Genomic DNA, 21,769 nt, shown 5'->3' with positions numbered 1-21,769 from the left:
GGAGCATTTGCCTCTACAATCAATACGTTTGAGCTTCAGGCCCCAGACCCTTCAAACTTTGAAGCATACAGTTGTCAGGAAGTTTCATCAGCACTAACAAACATTAAGCTTTTGACATTAACACCCAACTGAAAACACTACCACCCAACAAGTTCAAGTGCAAGCTTCCGGATGACTGGCTTCTGACTGTGAACGGACAAGCTGCACCCAAGTACATTAAAGCAACTCCGGACTCTCCTTGAGTTAAATCCTATTTCTTAACCACAGTCCCACTCCAAACTCTTGCAGCAATCTTACCTAGTCTCACAGGAAGTGTACCTTTAAATCTGAGCAGTTTAAACTTCTTGCTTCAAAGCAACTTGAATTCCTGCTAAGTCAGTTCAACAATTTCTGGTGACAAGAGAAGAAAAGTTAAGTTTTGCCCAGTGTATCACAGACTGCTTGAGCTTGGAAGGGACCTCTGGAGGTCATCTTGTCCAACCCCCTGCTCAGGTCCAACCTCAACCCATTGTCCAGGACCACATCCAGGCAGATTCTGAATATCTTCAAGGACAGAGACTCCACAACCTCCCTGGGCAACCTCTGCCAGTGCTCAGTCACCCACACAGTAAAAAAAAAAAAAAAAAAAAAAATGAAAAAAAGGCAGCATTTCCTGATGTTTACAGGGGCCCCGCCTGTGTTTCAGTTTGTACCCCTGTCCTCTTGTCCTGTCACTGGCCACCACTGAGAAGACCCTGGCTCTGTCCTTCCTGCAGACCTTTATGTACACTGATAAGATCCTCCTGAGCGTCATCTTCTCCAGGCTGAAAAGTCCCAGCTATCCCAGCCTCTCCTCCTGAGACGCTCCAGTCCCCTCCTCACGTTCATGAGCCTTCACTGAACTCTCTCCAGTACGTCCACATCTCTCTTGTTCTGGGGAGCCCAGCACTGGACATAGTGCTCCAGGTGCAGCTCCACCAGTGCTGAGCAGAGGGGAAGGATCACCTTCCTCCACCTGCTTCCAACACTTCGAGTGCAACCTTCTTTGCAGCAAGGGCAAATCTGAGAAGATACACAAGTGGCTACATTAAAGCAGCAAGAGAGTTGAAATGCAAGAATGAAAGTTCCCCATACAACCCTAACTCAGCACACACATAGAGACTGATCCATGCTATGTGCCAGTCATGTCCCTCCCACATCATTTGGTTAAGCACTACAACAGGCAAATTAAAAAGCCCAGAGGAAGATCAGAAACCAGCTTCCTGGTGTTGAAGACTGTGAAGGTCAAGTTCATTTAGGTTGCTGGGTACTTAGGACTTCCCACCTGTCAGTCTTAGTAAAGCGATTCTTCAACACCTGTAAGAGCAGCACCACAGAAAGTCCACACTGCACTGCGCATGGAAGAGTTTGAAACGTGCAAGCTAAACCTTTGGATGAATGACACTGAAGTTCACCAGGCAGGGTCTTCCAACCCACTGCGGATAAGCTCCATGTTGCATTAGTTGTAAAACACAGTGGGGAGAAGGGGAGGGAACAGGGTATGTTAGCCTGGCCCTTAGTGAAATACTTCAGTTTAGTATTAACTCTTGTACATCCACCTGCCAAGTTCAAGAGAAAGTGGGATTTTCCCCCCAAAAAACGGCCCAACAGTTATAGTCAGGTTAAAACACTTTATTCTCCTGTTTAAGACAAAGGGAATCCTTATTTATACAGACTTTGAGATAATATTAAGTCTATGCATTCTGCTTAAGCTTTGGAGTTTAACTACAAAGGTGTTTAAGACTGTATTTTGAGATTATTTATTCTACAATACATATTCTTTAAGGAACACTTACTTCAGAACTACTAATACAAGCAAGTGAGCTATTCTACTGAGACAGCGTTGTTCTCCCAGTTCTTCAGAACCCATTTTAATAAGCCCAGGAGGAGCAAACATTTAGGAAGACAGAACACAAATCCAAGATGCTCGACACCTCTACTATCCTAGCCAAGATCACTTTATCAAATTGCTCAGAGGGAGAGGAACTTCCTTATTTATTTAGCCGTCAAATAAAAACTGCTCCAATAGCCCCCCCACTCAGGCCTTTTCTATTGGACCCAGCAGAGAGGGCAGGCTCCCAAACCGGCTGTTCCAACTGCCCTTGGGAGCAACCTACCATCCTCCAGAGTTGGAGAAGCCAAGACCTTGACCTTCACCACTTAACTGGGATGATTAAGTCACACTAACATGATTTTTCAGTCTTTCCACCAAAAAAAGCTGTGCTGCAGATTAAGAGGGAGTCACAGCATACCCCTTCACCATTCCCCTTGCAGGTTAGGGTGGAAAAAAAAAAAAAAAACAAACATGTTCATGTACTACACATTAATTGAAACATAACATCTAGCCTACGTGAGCTGCTGACAACACTGCCCACCAGATGCCTCCGGGGGAGGAAGCTGTCTACGATAAGCTGTTTCCTAGAAGAACTGTTTCTAGTATTCCACAATTTCTCTATCAGTAAAGAAAGTACACTTTTTTTAAAGCTGTGTTCTGGTTATCTGCTAACAGATTTTAAATTCAACCAGTTTGCTCCCAATGGCATCCCCTTTTAAAGGGTGACAAAGTTTAGGAAATACTCTAAGAAATCCACATTACTAACACGAAATTGCTGCTTTGGAAGGGATGTAAGCCTCATGCTGAATAACAAATGTTGTTATTCACTTTTAATTACATAACTCAACAGCTTTTCCTACTAGTAACACATTTATTCTTTGATAAGACCACCAAAGAGTTACTAGAGAGCTGAAATAGCCCCAAAGTCTACAAAGACGGTTCTAAACTGACTGAAAACAAGTTTTCCACCCTCAATGACTGAAGTTGCCTTTGTGGAATTTATTTATACTTGTTCAAGATGGGAATGCTTCTTTTAAGTATCAGCTCTTGCCTTCTGACAGGACATCCCTGTCATTTCTGAGAGACACATTCTGAATTTCTAGTCACCCACAAGGATTTCTTCTGCTGCCTCTAATTCCTTCATGAAATGAACATCAAGGGAACTTGAACAAGACTGTTTTCTCACTGGTTAAATCTGTATGTGTTTTGTGCTACACGAAGGAGAGTTTGCATTCTGCTGAACGCTTCTGCGATGAGTGAAGAGTCATCAGCAATATATAGCACCTAATCTCAGGGAGCGTATTTTAAGAAGGAGATGGGGCGACACAAGGGGTAAAGCAGCACAATGGCCACAGTGATGCCATGGCTTACTCTAGCTGCACCACAAGGATGTAGTTTGAAGAGGATTAAAAAAAAAAATAATAAAAAAAAAAAAAAGAGTTCAAGGCAGAGAATAGGAGATGTTAAGAGCATAGTGCAACTATACTTGGGTTGCAAAATTAACGTTAAGATATATTTTGTGACTGACTGAAGATGACAGTCAGTAATAGGCAGTCCACTGATGCCCTTCACTAGCCTCTTAAAATCCTTGCCCCATCTTTTCCCAGCTGTCCTAATTCCAGACTATCCTCCAGCCTCTTCAAGTGTGCTATCACCCCACTGCCTACACAGTCAATGTAGGCTCTCTAAAACAAATCAAAATAAGACCCCATGTCACATCACACATTCTTCAATTATAGTATTCTAGCCAGTTACACAGCAACTCCATCAAAACATAATAGATGTCAGTACTTAGTATTAACATAGTGCTTCTAACAGTAGCTAGTACTTGACTAAAAGCTTTTGTAAGGAAAGCTGCGTCAACCTGACAATCATCTTCCCTTTACTGACATCATTTCTTCAGTTCTTTCAAATCACAGTGAAGACTTTCAGCTTTGTGCACTAGCAGATCCACTTCTGTCAAAACAAGACACTGCTTTGCCTTTCCCTCTGTTTCTACAAACACAGAAGCCTCTCGCTGGACAGAGAATGTAGGAACTTTTGTGAGTTCAGTAAAAGAGAGACAGTGATGATGTGCAAGTGAGGGGTACCAGGAGTCATCTGAACCAAAAAAGTGTCTGGGAACATCACATGTAGTTGAAGAGAACAATTGCAGGCAACAGAACAGCCTCATAAAGCTGGGACACAACATGAAGGATGCTGTGATTACATGTAATATCTGCAGCATTTAATTACAAGGACAGTGTGAAGCTACAAAAATGGAGTGCTCAGGACGTGGTCCATGCACAGAGAAGACCAAAGATATCCTCAATTCCCATGGCTAGATCTACAAACCATAGATCTACACTTTCAATAACCAGAAAAAGCAATAAAATTCAATCCTGAGTCTTTTTTCAGGGTGTTTAAAACCTATTTGCATTAAATAATATGAATACTGCTTTACCAGGCAAAGAATATATTCCAGTGCCCCACAAGCTAACAGTTCACAGGGACCAAGACGTTTTCAGCCAAAGAAAAAATAATTAGGATAGTACAAGCTAGTTAAGTTTTAAAACATGTTTTAGTAATCCACATCATTGAAAGTTTTGTTAAAAAAAAAAAAAGTCCCCAACATGGAGTTCTGATGATCCCTTAAAAAAATAGTCCCTCTTTCAAGATGACAAAGAATCAAAGCAGATTTAGTGGTTTGTTTTTTGTTTGGGGTTTGTTTTTTTGTTTTTAAGGCCACAGCTGTTCCCCTACATATTGCACTCTGTGTGCATTTGAACATTGAAATCTTCTGTTGTCATGTACTTGGTTTAATCTGGTAGGGTGGTGGGTTTGGTTGTTTTGGGTGGTGTTTTTTTGGGGTTTTTTTTGGTTTTTTTTAGTTAAAGTGTTTAGCGTCTGAGGTGAGGTGACAAGATGACGTCCTTAGTGTAGCAAGGCTTATCTGATCCGTGGGCAAAGCTGAGCAGTCTCCCTGTGGTCACAGAGCAATCGGACAGCCAGAGCATCCTGCGCTCACGAACTGGCTGCAAGCCAGGCGTAGAGTCACAAGATTGACGTAGTGACCACAGAAATGGTTGACAGCAGGAACGCAGCAGTTTTTACATACTAAATCAGTAATTAAGTTCAGCAGAGTAAAATTAAAACGAGCATTGGAGGTACCTTTTGAAATAGTTAGTGCTGGGGACCACTGTGATCGTAGAATATCAAGACAAATGCTGCCATTACTGTTAATATTTGGATGATAGATTCTTGTTGTAAATGCAACCTGCAGAAGAAGGAAAATTTCAGTGTAGGCTCACAAATGTACATTACACCACACGGTAATGAAGGGATTTATGGTACAAGCCACTCACCTTAGGTGGTTTGAAAGGATAATCTGTTGGGAAGTGAATTGTCAAGAAAAATACTCCACCTTGATAGGGACTGTCATTCTGTTAATGAAAAAGAATCATTGCAGTTTGAGGAGTTATTACAAGATGACTGGTCATAAAAAGCTATGAACATCAATTCTCTCATACTTACTGGTCCCATTATTGTAGCTTGCCAATGGAACACTGAAAAAGAGAAAGATTTACTTCAGTTTGGAGAAGCTCAAGTAATGAACTGCTTAATTCCAGACAAAGCAGCACAGAAAAGTCTATTTGAAAAACAAAGCCTTCTGAAAGGCTGCAGGGAAGCAAGCCAAAAAATTAAACAGAGACAGAGCAAAGTACCCAACACTCCACATTCGCTCGGTCCACACTTTGGGATTGCTGTGTGACCATACACGTGTTGTGCCCTGCAAAAATCCGTTTACGGTAAAAACCCAGATAGCTATAGTCAGCATTTCAGACCCAACAAATTTGGAAGTTCAGCTTTGTTGTTTCCAATGAAGCACCTGAATCAAAGCCCAATTTCCAACGACTGCCCTCTTCGAGCAAGCTACAGCAAAGCCACAACAGGAACGCATACCTTTCGTAGGGAGGATCTCTCCTGCACACGGATCTCTCCTTAGTTAAATGGAGAGTAAGCCTAAGCTTTGTATACACCATATCTACCAAGAGGTAACCTAAGCCAGTGGTATCTTTACGCAATGTTTAAGCTTAGCCTCCACAGAGGTGTCAAAATTTCATTAAAGCAGGAGAAAGCAATACAAGTTTTAAGAGAACGCAAGAATGACAGTCTGCTCGACACTTGGGACCAGGGTGTGCTAGTGCACTTTAGGTTCAATGGACAAAAATTCAGTCTCACTCGTATGCATCTGTCCAAGAGTACATCTTAATCTGGTAATACAGAAGATTCATGAAGAATGTCTTTATGCTGCAGAACATAAGGAAGACAATCAAAGCTGTTAATCTGTATGAGGCATATTCGGAAGTTCTCAGAGTTCCTGCATCCTCCAAAGGCTCTAACACTCGCCTCTGAAGCGCACCATCTTAAATTATTTTGTGAAACAGCACCATGGGAAGTTTCCCTCCGCACAGATGTCAGCTACACCGCATCTTCAGATCCAGTGAGTTGTACAGAAGACTCCACTCGTGGCAAGGTATAAGTCTTCCAGCCACAGAAGTTGAAGCCACCTGCAGCTGCGTACTTAACTTGCAACTGGTGTCTACGGCTTTCAAGACTACCTGTGCCAAAAGTAATTTTGGCTCAGAGTAGCACTACTTGTTCTAATCTAGCATGAGCAGTTTTTAATTACACGTGGTACAGGCATTACAACTGGGAATGATCTCATACAAGGAAGGGGGATGGAGGGGGAAGCAGAGTGGGAACAGCGAGGGGAGAAGAGCGTTTGGTTAGAGCAGCAGGTTTGTTGCAGAGGGCATTGCAGCTGGGAACACCAGCCAGCTTTTTGAGAAACTCTACACCCAATGTGGAGTCAGGAAATCAAGACAGTGACTCCTGAGTTCATATGTAGTGTTCACCCATTTTAAAAGGTTCAGACAGCTTCACAGGAAGTCTGCATCACCTGCAGCCTCACAAAGGAACCTAAAACAAGAGGACAGAGGGGCAGCAGAAACCCAGCAGTGAAGACTCTGGCTAATCACAGAAAAACCACCAAGAATTTCACACACATCAGTCAATGCCAGTAAGATTCACTGTGACCGCACTGGAATACACTGACCGCACTGGACATTATCCCGCATACCTCTGCACACTAAAAAGAGAAGCTAATATAACCAATGACTGTCCTAAACCCAACAAGAAACCAGAAAAAACACTAAAATGCTTTCACAGTGACTCTTAATTTTTATTTTTTTCAAGCTAGAAGGGCTGTTTGTTTTGTTGCAAGTTTCCCTGCTGCCACCTTCTACCCCAGACTCAAGGAAAGTGCTTGTTTATCTTTAGATTCTGACAACATCCAGGACAAGTTTGAGGAACTACAAGACAGATTTGTCATGCAGAGCTTATTTCAATTGATTCGTTGCTTTGAAATCACCCATTCAAAAAGTTGTTTACAAAGTTAAGGGGGTTGGTGGCTTTCACTAGCTAAACACAGGTACATGTTTGGAAGTGAACTAAGCCACTGCATAGCACTCTGGAAGTACAGTAGTGTAATCCAGATCCAAGCATATTTCCGAAACAAAGGCCAGAGGTGAGTGGAACTACACTACCACGAGAAAGAAAATCACGTCCCTATAGTTAACACAGCAGAAACAGCTCCTCACTTCCCAAATTTAGGAAGTACTGGGACAAGAAGCTTACAGCTGGGACAGTTTACATCAGCTGGACTAGCCACGAGATACCACTTTGCAAGCACGGCACGTCCTGAACTCTGAGAAATGTCATTCTGACAAGGCAACCGAAGCAGACCTAGACACGGGGATCTCCATGAATGCACCTTTCTGTTGCTGCCACTGCTATCCACTTACATACAGCCAAAGCGTTGCTCTCAACAGTGAAAGTCTTTCATTAGAGGTCTTATGAAAAGGTGGCACAAGGAGAAGAATTGAACATTACTTTAAAGCTTTCCATATTCAGTAGTAAGTTTCCATTAGAAGCCTTCAGCAACTTGCATTACCACCTCCTCCACCAGATGATCTCCATCACCTTTGATAGTCTTTGGAAACTATGAAGTAGTTTATCATGGCACAAATCACACTTGTCAATTTAAGGGAAGAAAAGCCTCAGACTGGCTCTACATCTTCGTAATTTCTCTTCCCTTAAACTACAAGCTTCTTTGAAATGCTATTTTGAAAGCAGAAATAAGTTGTGGAGTAACTAGAAGCAGCCTAACACTACTGCTAAAACCCCTCAAACCCAAACGCAGTTTTCACTTGTTTGAGAGGACTGGCAAACAGTAACATCTCCTCTAATTTCAGTATTTTCATTCTCAGGTTTCAAGAGCTTTTTTTCAATCCAGTCCTAGCTTTCTACAGGAATGTGTAAGTTTCTATACACTTCAGCACTTCTGAATAGTTCAGAAAGGAGTCAGAAAGATCTTGGCAGCTAATTTTTTCCTTTCAGAAAGGACAGCTAAGCTTAGAGTTCTTAGCACATAGATGGAGGGTTTCCCTACTTCAATATCCCCTACTCCCACGAACTTCACTGAACAGCACGCTTGTCAGAGACCACGCCACACAGGAAGTTCAATGCACGCTTTTAACGGGCATCCCAGTCAAAGCTTCCGAGTGTTCTCACGTGGCCTCTTCTACACAGCAGAGCTGCTACAAAAAAATGTGGGAATACATTCCTTCATCTCAGGCATTTTATGCATTAAATGCCAGTGCATTTAAAGCAAGTACCTGAATTTACCTCAAGGCCCATGGTAAAATTAAAAAGCAAAAAGTGAATTTGCAAGTGTTCTCATCTCATTGTAAACATCCTACTAACCTTGCTCACCTAAGCTATGACCAAGAGTTTAATGCTGCTATAAAAAAAAAAAAATATATAGTAGCTCTCCATATTTACTAGGATTTTACACTTTCTGGTGAAGACTACACAGCTTGCAAAACCACTACAAGGCCTCTCATAGAAAACCACCATAAAGTACAGGGCAACAATTAAGTTGCCTTACTCGCAGCTAATCAAAGCAGACTGGGGAACATTACCTAGAACCAAGACAAAGAAGTACCCATATAAACACCATTAAGCCAAGTCACACAATGTATCTTGCCCTCCTCTCTAGGAAAAAATACACATACTAGATGACAGTAGACCTCCTGACTATAAAACAATGTTAGATCAAAAAAATTTAGTTTAAGACTTTAAAGAATACTCCCTCCCCTCCTCCCCCTTTAAACATGGCTCCCCAAGTTTTGAAAAGGACAGAGTAACAACTTCAAATTATACACCAGGTAAACAACCGTGCATAGTGGAGATGACCAGCCAATACGTAGGCCGAAAGGATCATCCTAGGCTATCCCCTATACAGAACCTGGCAGGGCCAACTGATTTGAGTACAGTTTTTCAACATAACAATACCGTGTGTACTGACGGATGTTCCACCTGCACTTCCTATCTCATACCTAAGCAGCTACGGCCAAATCAAACAAGGTAGTCATCACAGCAGGACTCAGACATTCTGACTTGTTTATTGAGAAAGCCACAAGTAATATTCCAAACTGAGTGAAATCCTGACTAAAAATAAAGAACCAAACCTGGTTTTCAGTTCCTATACTCTGTTGTGCTCTATAATGCAACAACACAAAACAGATTAAACAACCAATGCTTCCAGTGTTCCTGTAATTTATTTGACAACAACAGTAACTATTATTGTTTTTTTAAATATCTAACATTACTTCACGATTCAAGCTTTAATTCATCAACTAGTTTTCCTTCCCTTCCCATTTTAACCTCTTATTCCCAAGGACTACATGTAGTCCTCATCCAAAACACAGTGTTAACTAACTCCTGGGTAAAATCTAGTTAACCCCAGCCTTGCTGGACCAGCATCTAGGATTAAGAGCAGATTGTTTTACTTCTACAGGACCACGTGACCACACTACGTATATTTTAGATACCAAAGAAGTTCAGAAAGCTGTATGAAGCTGCTTGCTGGTTTGGCCACAGAGCTACTGAAGTTTCCCAACTTCTGCAGACAGCATGCCCAATGAGAATGCCACAACAGTTACTTGGAAGGGTGCAACTTGAGATGTCTTCAGCGGACACTTGCCCAGTCAATACAGTGAGAGCGACCGAGATCTCCAGTGATACACAAGGAAGGAAGAAGGGATACAAAAGGGCAGCAAAAGTAAGATCAGTTATGTGCAGTAACAGAAGGGTTCTTGCTAAGGAACTGGACATCCTGTTTTAGAAGGAAAAAGAGTAAGAGACTGCAAGTGTTGGCCGTTAGTAGCATACTTACTGTCATCACCAACAGGCCCTGCTGAACACTGTGCTGGAGGATCACGTGCCAGATCATTCAACTCCTAGAAAACAGGAACAGTTTATTTCATTTAATTTCAAATCCAATCATGTTATTGCTAAAAAAAGCTGCTAGTAGCACTTTGGCTATCATTCTTGCTCACAACATAATGCTCACATCAGTGAGTTTTCTGAAACCACAGGGATGGCAACACCACAGAACTAGTAGCCAGGACCCCGCAAAGTAAAGTTGCATTGTAAATTGAGGTACACATACGGCATACGCAGTTACTTCTCTGGGTTTCCATAAGCTATTAAATCACCGCAACCCTAATCGAGTCATAGGATCTATCAGGTTTGCATTCATTGATAATAACTTAAGAAATCCCAAGCATTATCGAGGTATTATATACTCAACTATCTCCAGGTCACACAGAGATAAGATGGCCTCAATCCAATGACTCTCAGTATCAGCCTTACTTTATCCCCTGTATCGTAACAGCTCCCAGGTTGCTCCAGCTATAGTGATCTAGTTTATCATCTCAAGCCTGCAGTGGCATTTTTGCAGTATACAAACCTTCCATAACCTGTGGTCGTTTCATCTCCAAATGCATGCACCAGCAAATACAGGTGGTTACAGGGAATAAAACACAAGGCCTCCTGTACCTATAGAACTGCCAGCCCCTGAATGGAAACCTTCGCTTTTCAAGTACCTGCATCAGTCAAATTTTCCTCTGAAGAAATCCTATTATGAGTCACAATGGTTCTGACTAAAAGGGTTGAGTGATTCCGAACACTCCTGAACTACATCAAGTTTCAATTTGAAGCAGAATTTCAGCCCAGATCAGAAAAACGGTCCACACTGTCACCACTAACTCTCATTAGCAATTTGCTTGGGAAGTGGGCATTTAGCAGGAAGTGCAAATAGAGTAAAACTTAAAAAAAAAAAAAAAAAATCAAACTTTGTCTGCTATTTCTGGCTCAGCCACTGACCTGCTTTGCGTGACAGACCCAAACATATTAGCTTTTTTCTGTGTTAGCTCAGTCTAGAAAGCTAAACATAGTACCAGACGAGCATTATGAAGACAACTAAATCTAGCCTTCAGGAAACACTCCGTTCCACTGCAGCCCCTGGGCCGCTGCGCGTTCAGCTTTTCACCTCACAGCCTGCAAGGGTTACCAGCAACAGTCCACCAGGGAGTTTCAGATACCAGACTTATCTGAAGCTTTTGGCAGACGAAACATTTAAGACAATGATCAAGACAAGCTGATTGCAGGAATGGAAAAAGCTTGTTACTTAATGGCCTTTTGTTATTTACAGGCAGTATTTAAGCTCTTGAATAGATGATCTCTGGGAGTTCCAGCTTCTCCGTCCCATGAACTGGGAGGCCACCACTAACCAAATCCTCTTCTGTCACAAGAGAAGAATGCTGCCTTACATCACACAAGTGAATCTTGGGATTTTCTCCTCAGTAAGCAGTCTCCCAGAAGCCTTGCAGTGGAGATACAAAGCTTCACATACCCCAACTACTGTAAAGCATACACAAGTTTGGGTTTGCTCTCAGCGGCTCCCAATTCTTAAAAAGCCCAGCTGAAAGCCTCCAGACTTGACACCAGACTACTGAAGCTTTTCTAGTGCTCCTACTGAGCTTCTTACAGCACTGACCCAAGTAAACCTTGCTCCTAGACTCTGTGGTTCGGCAGACTTGGACACAAGTAGATACCAAGCACACATCACCTGCTGAAGAGCCTACTCCCTCCTGAAGATGAAGAGCATCTTCAGGTATCCTCTGAAGGAGAAAAGCCCTTCAGGGTTGTCAATTCAGAGTAGCCAACTTTAGCCAAGTGAGGATTCCTTCCTTACCACCTGGTTCCAAGTATCAGTTAGCATGAAGATCAGTAAGGTGCTCCCGCTCCCCGCCGGCATGCTTCACACTCCACTGCTTTAACTCCAGAACACGAAATATGTCGAGTATCATCCTGGGCAACAGAATAATACTGCTCCACTCTGGAGAGGTGCACGTACCATACAAGTTTTCAGATAGTGACAGTCCAAAAAAATACAGCATAGGAGACCGCACTGTGCTCAGCTTCAGCATCAGCAAGCCAAGAGTCCCCCTGTCAACCACTGCAAAGGAACACACAGCCACTTACACACAACTTCACTGGCACCTGAAGGCCACACGCTTTCTTCATGGTCCGTCTAGTCATGGCTACAAAGAACAAAGTGAGCCTCCACAAACACAACTTCAGAAGTACAGGCACAAAAACTTAAAAACAGGAATACACCTGCTTGTTCTAAAGGTGTATAGAGCACAGTCCACTTCCAAATGCTACTGGACTCTCATCTTCTGGAAAAGACAATTTAATGCTACAGTACTGAAAACCCCAAACAAATCTATTAAAGAAACATGCATCTAAATCCCCCCTTACCACTTCTCATCCTCTCCACTCCTGCATAAATAAAATGCAACAACACTAGACTTGGAAGGAGTACAGTTGTAAAAATCCATGCTTTCCATGTAAGACCACAACCTAGTATGGATTATATTGAAGAACCCAGCATGCACTTCCCTACTGTAAAGGGGAAATAGTTACAAACACAGGCCGCAGCTTGAGCACATATTCTACCAGCTGGTAGAACACACAGTTCTGAATCTGCCCTGATGTTCACCCTGCGTCCCACTGCCCAAAAGCACTACTTCCCCAGACTGGACGAAAACACGCACCTCCAGTGATACCACAAGGTACACCTCCCAACACAGAGGCAACAACAACATTCAGTTAGTAGCTGCCCTGTTTCTCATCAAAACACTATTTCTCTCTCTTCAATCTTCAGTTCCAGCTAGAAGGAATACTTTGGTTTTCCGAAGCCGTGTATAGTGTCTCACTGTAAAGAAATGACTTACAATGAACACTCATACTCCTTGTCTCAGTGATGCAGCTCACACCTAAGGCAGCACTTCAGGTTCTGCTCTATAAATTCACAGATTAAAACATCAGAGTAAAAGGCGCGTGTAAAAAGGAGCACATAAGCTTCTTGTGCTTGAAGTTGTTTAGCAACAACTCTCAATCCAAACCTCTGCGATACAAAACCTCCCAGCTTTTGTAGAACAGGAGGTGAGATAACAACAAGGAAGTTTAACCTCCACAAGACACCTCGAGAACACAGCCTCTCACCGCAGCAGACTGCCAGTTGCCTCTGCACAGGAGAGGCTCACGCGTTGCTGGATTTCCTGGCAGCACTCGGGATCGCTTTAACATGCCATTCTCTTCATGCTGGTAAGGCTTCCACTCTTCACTTGTCAGACCTGCAGAGCCAAGTTTAAAGACAGGCATGGTAGCTACCTACAGCTGCATTTACCCAGGTAGGAGGGAGAAAAGCATCCCCCACTGCAGCGTAGTGCCAAGCTTTTGCAGCTGTCCGAGAGGTCACTTTGCCTTTTGAAAACTTCTGTGCAGTTTCCAAGGTACTGCTAGCACAACATCAGACCTAGCAAGGTCTCTGCTTCCAGATGTTACTGAGGGAGACTGAGAACCGGCTGGTTTCTAACTCAGAACAAACAACTCCGGAGTTCATATAAAACTGGAACTCACAATACAAGTTAACGGCTACAGTTCAGTATCATCTACAAAACACCCATTACTGCATGTTTCGGACCCTAACCTGCAAGGCTTGCTGTATTTCCCTGTGATCCGGGAAGACTTGCCAGTCAATGATCTTGACAACATTGATTTTAAACCAAAACCTGAAGAAAGCCATAGCTGGCTACTGTTTGAGACAGCTTCTGATCCTTAAGCGCACACAAAAGGCTTTGCTTTAGGAACTTAAAAGTGAAGACCCAAGCAGCCTTTAGATGAAGTTTCAGTTTGAGTTACTCAGCTCCCAGGAGGTTAACTCACCACAAATTGCCTTCAGCTGGAAAGCCAACTTACAGAGCTTAAAGTTTCTGCCATCTCCCCTACAGCAAAACACCCTCGGGGTTGGGCCCGCTGCTGCGGATCATACCATTACCTCGACCCATCTTACAGTTGAAAGCGGTAATCAGTTCCTCAGCAAAAATGAGGAAGCGGAACCATGGCGCAGAGCAAAGCAAGGTTCCAGGTGCCTTGCCCAAAGGCCAACTTGAACAGAACTGCCATTACACCCATGAACTAGATATCCTAAAAGCTAGAGAACCTGCACAAGAAACTGACCTTTAGGCTCCAAATGCGGGTTTAATTGTGTTCACAAATTCCCAGCAAAACAAAGCCCTACTCAGGAGCTCCAGGAAAGCATTTTAAGGAAGATGGAGTGTGCTTATGCCACAGATCCCCTAGCCATGTTTGCCATCAGCTGCTAGCGATGCCAGAGGGCACACGGCAAAGCCAGCACCACAAATCTCGCTCAGCCCCATGCTTCTCCCCCCCGTCAGTCTACTTCCCAGCTGCTGGTGCATTGCATTTTAAACACATCTTCATCAAGGAGTTCACAAGCTGCACTGGAAGTTTTTAAAGCACTATCAAACAGCAGTGTTTAAGTCTTACCTTAAAAAGTTTAACCCTGCACATATCGGAAGTTATAATTATGTTTTAATTGTAAACTCCAAAGACATTTGCTAGAAAAGTTCAAATTTGTTCCTCTAGACAACAATTCCCTCCCCAGTCTAACACGTTCCTGGTAAAAGCTGCCTCTGTCCAAAAGATAAGACTAGTTTTAAGGACTAAGTTAATGGTAATACAGCCTTTAGGAAGAATAAGCAACATAACCGGCAACATCAAGAACCAAATAAAAAGCCTTTACCCATTCAGCAGTCAGTTCTAGCTATTTTATAAACCTTGGTGCACAGTAGAGTTCCCCAAACACACTCCAACGCATTAGGTGTACGCCTCCAAACAGTCAAAGATTATCTATGGTCCTTTTAGCTTGGACTCCATGGTCTTTCAAAACAGCTCCAGCTGGAGTAGGGAGGAAACTGAAATTTACTCAGAGACCGCATCATTAGCTTGATTACAAGCCTAATTTTTGCTTCAGGTTGCTGCTGTAAGTGAAATAAGCTTTTAATCTCTGACTTTAGCAAGTTTATTTACCTGAAACCCCTGAACCCTTCCATGACAAGCAGTCCAGGGTTATGTTACAAAATCATGATTTATCTAACCAAAAAGGAACTTTCAGCCACTTTGCCATGAATTGTTAGCAGTTTTTGACAACGCAGTCCCAAGCAATATGGAATCAGGGCCAAAGTCAAAATCGATAGCGCTCTGCCTTACCCCAGCAGCAGGACCAGAGCGCTGAGGAGCAGCTGCCAGCTACCTGCGCAGGTCCAACACAGACGGTAGGTTGGACAAGAGCCTGCTGCATGTTCCTTGGGCCAGCAGGTTCTATCTCTGTCTGTCGCTGAAGGTACTGTGTAGGCCGAGGTGTAAGAGACCAAGCAGAACCTCTGTACAAGGCAGCGCTCACCAAGATCATATAACCAATTCCCTACAGCATCCATAGGTGCTCTCCTGGCCTACAGGACTTTTGCAATTTCAGAGCATCTGCCGCTCTAAGGCTACCACCTCTATTAAGAGTAGCATTTTAATCTTCAGAAAGATTTTAATCGTTTCCGTTTGACAGAATCTGCTTTTTCAATGCTTGAAACGGCTCAGATCCACTGACTTTGCCTTCTTAGAAGACTCTGCAAAAGTTAGAGGGCAAGCAGTTAAGTGAGTAGCATGAGAAGAGTCAAGCTACATGAAATACAGGAATAACCAAGGTACGAGGCATAAACAAGCTCTGATGTAACTGTCACCTTTAATTTTTTTTAAAGCATGAACAGCACAAAGACCAAAGCAACATCTAACTTCCTCCTGGTGTGAAATCTTGAGTATGAAAAAGCCTAGCTAGCTAACAGAAGCTTAACCAGTCTTCTCTGTACTAACAACACACAAGATATTTAACACAGATGGGCTGTGCTGGCAGCTCCACGAACACAGCAAGAGGCCGTAACGGAAGAACCAACTTGTTCCCGCTGACTGCTGTAAAGCAGAACTGGTAGCGCAGAAATAACACAAAAAGTTTGTTCAGCACAGGTAGCATGCGTACAGCTGGGCTAACTATAATGTCATTCAACTAGCCCATCAGCCTAATGCATCCCGTCTACAGGCAGTGTTCATTTTGGCAGAAGTGATACTTAAGCATCTCTGGAGGTCAAGCGGGTCCGGATTACAGGCAAACCCATCATCTTCTGCAGCTGAACAGGGACGGCAATATAGAACACAGTTTAGTTCTGCAAAGCATCACCTGGTTTCTGGGCCTCTACCTTACAAGCAGTAATAAACCACCACTCCTCTGCTATAAAAAAAAAAATGTTTTATGTCAGGACAGCTGGAGCACAGCTTCCAATTTCCCCTTCCCCCTCACGGTAGGGTCCACCAAGCAGTTCACATGGAGGAACCTGTAAAAGACACCAAAGTAGCCTTTTCCTTGCTCTCCGGATTCAAAGAGCTCCAAACAGTGCCCTACTTATGCAGTTATAGGTAACACATTTCCTAAAGATAAACAACACAGATGGGGATGCGACTGAATCCAAAGTGCTTAAACCTTAAAATGGAAGGCATTCATTCTCACCCTCCATATCACTCCCATCCTACCCCTAGATATCTTCACATTGCAATTCTTATAAAATATATACATGATAAAATAGAACACTTATTTACATATATAAATAACAATAAAATTGTTATGCTTCACTGTTATCCCCACACTCTGCAGGGACTCTGGCTGGAATTGCTGCCCAAACATTTCTCACAAGAGTTCTAAGTTTTAGACCTGCGAGCCAGTAAGCACCCACACAAGAATTAAGGACACCACTGCCTGAAAGACTGCAGTGAATAATACAAGCAGCGATCTGATAGCAGATCTCAAGTCCCAGCTCTTTTGGAGCATCTGCTTAAAGAACAGCTGCTGCACGCAGAACGCATTATCCCAGCTCGAGTCTCTGGACAACCCCAAGAGCGATCATCCCACCAGAGGACATGCTGGGATGGACCACGCAGGTTCTCGCACTCCATCATGCACCAGCCACACCACTACTTACCCAGCTGCAAAAAACCTTCTCGTTCTGCCCCTCTTGCAGTCCAGAAGAGCTCAACACACAAGAGGACATTTCAGATAACATTGCTGACACTGTATGAGAGGTTTTTACTCTTGGGACTTTCTGCTTGTTTCCAAGTTCGCACCCCATATTATCCAAGGACACAAATGTTTTGGAGAAAACCTCGTAGTCTGTAGTCCGAGCATAAAACCCAAACTGCCAAGCACAAGAACCAGTGGCAAGATTGAGACCTGAACACTGATATATCAAGACTGATAATACCCTCTAAAAATGCCTAAGCAGCAGCTTTCCTTCCCATGGCTTTTTTGTACTCAGATCTATTGGGATTACTCCTACTCGATCCACGTTCTGCAGGCTTTTGTTCTTGCCACAAGGTGCAACAGCAAAGGTCGGAAACTTGCTGTTCCCCTCGTTATCCTGACAGGGATGGTTGCTACACACAAGATATCACAGCTTTTCCCAGAGACCAGAACAAAACCAAGATGATGATACGAACACTCTCCATGAGGTTTATAAAGCTGGAGTGTAAACAACCAGTGATTATTACTGAAGTAGTTAAGCAAGACAGCCACAGTAACTCAAATTAAGAGTGCTCCTTTCTAGTCTGTAGCTTAACTCCCATCTAACTTTTAAAGCACCCAAACTGCTGGAACAAGCAGTTTTATTTCCCTTCATATACTTTGTTTGTTGGAAACGTTGCCCACAGCCCTATCATCCCCCTTCTCAACAGCCACCACACTTACTCCATTGAAACACCTGGTACTTTGCAGAGCTCAATATACACCCCACTGTTTTACCAATGCTCTCACTACTTCCCAAGGCTTTAAGAGGCTCTCGTAACCTCACACAGTCCCCATTATCCCTCAGGACTCTATCTTTGAAAACCAGCATGAAGAATCGGTCCCCAAGCACCCAACATTAACAAAGACTCAACACATTCAGCTTCCCTCCTGTTAGAAAGAACACAGACTAGGAAGAGACGTGCTGAGTGAGTGTTGAATCCTGAACCCCAGCACACACTAAACTACAACAAAGCACCTTTCTTCGCTTCTGGAGTTACCCGACAGAAGACATACCCGCCCCACAAAAGCCCTGTACGATCTGTGTGTCCCCCACCCTCAGCAGTCACATTTACCCTGTTTCAGCATTCACTGCCGTAGCTCTGCAGCCTGTTCTGACGGCAGGCCCGTGACCCGCTCCCAAGGAGGAAGTGCTCTTTCGAACACCTGCGAGCCCACAAACGCGCTGGGAAACAGTCTTCACCACATACTGAGTCCAGCTAAAGCGACGGAATGTTGCAGACAAGTGATACCCAGCTGGAGCACAACTTCCTTACGTAACCCGCTACCATACGCTTATCTGGAAATTTCAATACACTAAAATCCTACTCAAAACCCTTCCCTTTCAAACTCTACTTATTCCACAAGCATACGTAAGCCTTCAAGCTCTCTTCAATTTTCTTCTCCACCTTAGCTTTAATTTGATCAGTACGACACATGAAGCTTCACAAAAACTTCAAGATAACCTAAAATCAAAGCAAAGATGTTAACACGTAACCCAAATCTGACACCATATACCAAACAGAGCTAACAAACTGAGTTTAAATATTGGGTAGAACATTCACATCTGGTTCTAGACAAAAACTAGATTTACACAGTGATTGAGACCAAAAACCCTATGAGAGGACTGGCTTCTACACCGGAATCTTACATGGAGACTCCAAACTGACAGCTACATGTTTTGCGGGGAAAAGGATATAAATTCCCTGCCTGACTCACCAAGATAATAAAAATGTATTTCGATATCGTCCATTTTTCCCCCCCCCACGGCAAAAGCTACTACGATGATCAAGCAGAGTAGGGTCTTAAGTCGAGAGGGGATTCAGCAGCAGTGCTTTTCTAGAAGGCCAGGACACCAAGCGTTGTTCACCTCCTGCTCCGGGTGGAGAAGGCACCTCGCACGCCTCTCCCTACAAGTCTACTCAATGACTCAGGTTGTAGAGCACCGCTGGGCTCCATTAAAACAATAAATCGCACGATTGCCACCAGTCGAACGCGACAAGTTTCCTACCCTTTAGCCCTACCGAGGCCGGTGCTCCTCGAGGACGGGAGAAGCAGCTCCCCAGAGAGCTACGCCAAAACTTCCAGGCGGGCGGCCTTTCCGCTCCTCCGGCCGCCTTCTCTCGACACCGGCACCCCCCGGGACCGATGAGCCACTCCCGGGGCCGAGGAGCGATCCCCGGGGCCGCTGCCCACCCCCGGCCCGGCCGCCTTGCCCCTGCCCCGCCGCCGGCGCCCCCTCGCGGCCCTACCGCCCGGGGCCTCCGGGGGCCACGTTGCTCCAGAGGGGCCGCCTCGGCCTTCCCCCCCGCCCTCCCCGCCGAGGAGCGGCCTACCCCCGGGGGAACGAACAAAGCGGGCCGGGCCCGGACTCCCCCCACCGCCTCCGCGCCCAGAGATGGGGGGGAAGCTTCTCCCCGACCCCGCTGCCGCCCCTAAGCCCCATCCCCGCCAGCCCAGGCCGGCACCGGGCGGGGGGGGATCCCCGGGTCAGGGCCGGGCCCAGCCCGGCCTTCTCCCCCACCATCCCCCCCTCCCCCCCTCGTCCGCTAGGCCCGGGGCGGCGGCGGCGGCCTACCGGGGTTATGTAAGGCGAGGGCCCGGGGCCGGGGCGGGCGGTGCGGCGGGGGCCCTGCCCTTACCTTGTGGATTCTCTTCAGCGCCATTGTGTGCGCGAGGCGGCGAGGAGGGGCGGGCGGGGGAAGGGAGGAGGAGGGGGGGGGAGGGCGGGGGGCAGCCCGCGGGGACTATTTTCCGAGGGGGAGTAAGGGAGGGAGGAAGGGGGGGGGAGGAAGGGAAAGGGGGGGGAAGGAGGAGCGCGGAGGTGGCGGGGAGGGGAAGGGGGGAGGGGAAGGAGAGAGAAGGGGAGGCGGCCCCCCCAGAAGGCGGCGGAGGGAGGGAGGGGGGCCGGCGGGCGGGCCGGGCGCGCTGCTGGGCTGGCGGCGGGGCCGGAGCTGGGTGCTGCTGCCGCAGCTCCTACCGCATCCCTCCGCCGCCCCTTTATGCGCTGGCGCCTCCTCGCCGCCCTTCCGCGTATCACTCCGCCGCGGCTCTCTCAAGCACCACCACCACCACCACCCCCCTTCCCGCCGCGCTTCGCCGCCGAACGTCTGCGGGGGGTCGGCGGCCGCCGAGACGGGGAGCGCGGCCGAGCTGGGAACGGAGGGTCGGGAAAGCGAGGAGGAGGAGCGGCGGGTAGTGGGGGCGGCCGGGACTATTTGTCCTGCGGCCGCCGTGCAGAACTCTCCAGAAGGGGGAGGGGGAGAGTGCGGAAGGATACGTGAAGCGCGTAGTGGCATTGTCAAATCTCGCGATAAGTTCGGCTGGGAAGGAGTCCCGGCCGGGAAGAAGTCCCGGCCGCGCCGCCGCCGTGCGGCCGGTGGAGGGCCTGAGGCCTCGGGGTTTGACCGGGCCCGGGCCTGAGGCGGTGCGGGGGGGGCCCGGGCGGCATTCCCCGCCTCGCCGGGACCCGCCGCCCTCTCCGCGGCTCTCTCCTCCCGCGGGAGGCGGTGGCGGCCTTCAGGTGCCCAGGCTGAGGCCGCAAGGAGCTCAAGGCCCGTTCCCGAAGGAGGCCTGGGGCCTGTGGGGCACAGGCCGGCGGCGTGCCCTCCCCGGGGAGGCCGGGAGAGGCAAAGGCCCTTCAGGAACACGTTCAAGTGGTACTAAGAGCGATGCTGGTGCCACCTTGTAGCTGGTGGGGGTGGTGCATGGCTCAGCATCCCTTCCCCGTGGGTAGTGGCGCAGGGCTGGCACATGGTGATCCATTTTTAGGCCTAGGAGGACGTGTGGGTAAAGTACATCAAGTAGATCGCGCCATGGCTGCATAATAAAGGTTTAAACTATTGAACAGGCTTTTATTTGTGTAGCAAAGTCTCAAATACGAGGCTTACCGTTCGTGCCCAAAACCACAGTTTTTCAGTGAAGAACACAACGTGAGTGACCAAGGGCTGTACTCGGGACCTTCCCAGGTGTGGAAGAAAAATTGATTTCCATCCAGCATCTCCACAGAGAACACCAATACAGACAAAAATAATAATTGTTCTGAGATGACAGAGTACCTTGTATCAGAAGAAAAGGTCATCAAGCAAACTTTCTGATGACTACTAATGAGCTGAAGGGTTCTGCGCAGCTTCAGCGAACCTGGGAGTCCTGTAACCACAACCTGCCCGTAACCACAACCTGTTTGTGTAGCTGCGCCATCAAAGCATGAATGGGCTGTCGCTCAGCCAGCTCAGAAACAAAAGAGCAACTTCCCTTCAGGTCTGAATCATCAGAAACAGAGCAAAGGAGTCTGGGAACAGGACACTGCTTGGGACAAAGACTTCGTGCACGTGTTCAAACAAGGTACCTCTGCAGAGGAGTTCAGTTTCACAACCAAACTGCCCGCATGTACACAAACCCATGGGACATCTTGTAAAATGTTCTAAAATCTACATCAAATGGGAGTTCTTTTCTGTTGGCCCTGCTTCTCTTCCCGTTGCTGGCTTTGGAACATGAAT

The 21,769-nt window shown here is 45.9% G+C and overlaps 1 protein-coding gene across 1 annotated transcript in view; it reads right to left on the bottom strand.

The window, feature by feature from the left end:
* Positions 1 to 20,245, bottom strand: part of UBE2D2 (ubiquitin conjugating enzyme E2 D2) — a 31,137-nt gene extending 10,892 nt beyond the window's left edge. The window contains exons 1-5 of the mRNA XM_082489935.1: positions 19,913 to 20,245; positions 10,134 to 10,197; positions 5,366 to 5,397; positions 5,197 to 5,274; positions 5,003 to 5,108 (exon numbers count right to left, since the gene is read on the bottom strand). Of these exons, the coding sequence (XP_082346061.1) occupies positions 5,003 to 5,108; positions 5,197 to 5,274; positions 5,366 to 5,397; positions 10,134 to 10,197; positions 19,913 to 19,936 (304 nt within the window). The 5' untranslated portion in view covers positions 19,937 to 20,245. The remainder of the gene's footprint in view (positions 1 to 5,002; positions 5,109 to 5,196; positions 5,275 to 5,365; positions 5,398 to 10,133; positions 10,198 to 19,912) is intronic.
* Positions 20,246 to 21,769: the final 1,524 nt, after the last annotated feature.

This window comes from Vanellus vanellus (assembly GCF_965231255.1).
Source record: "Vanellus vanellus genome assembly, chromosome: 13".
Lineage (NCBI taxonomy): Eukaryota > Metazoa > Chordata > Aves > Charadriiformes > Charadriidae > Vanellus > Vanellus vanellus.
Note: the sequence above shows the minus strand (reverse complement) of the source record. Positions and strands in the feature narration are given on the sequence as shown.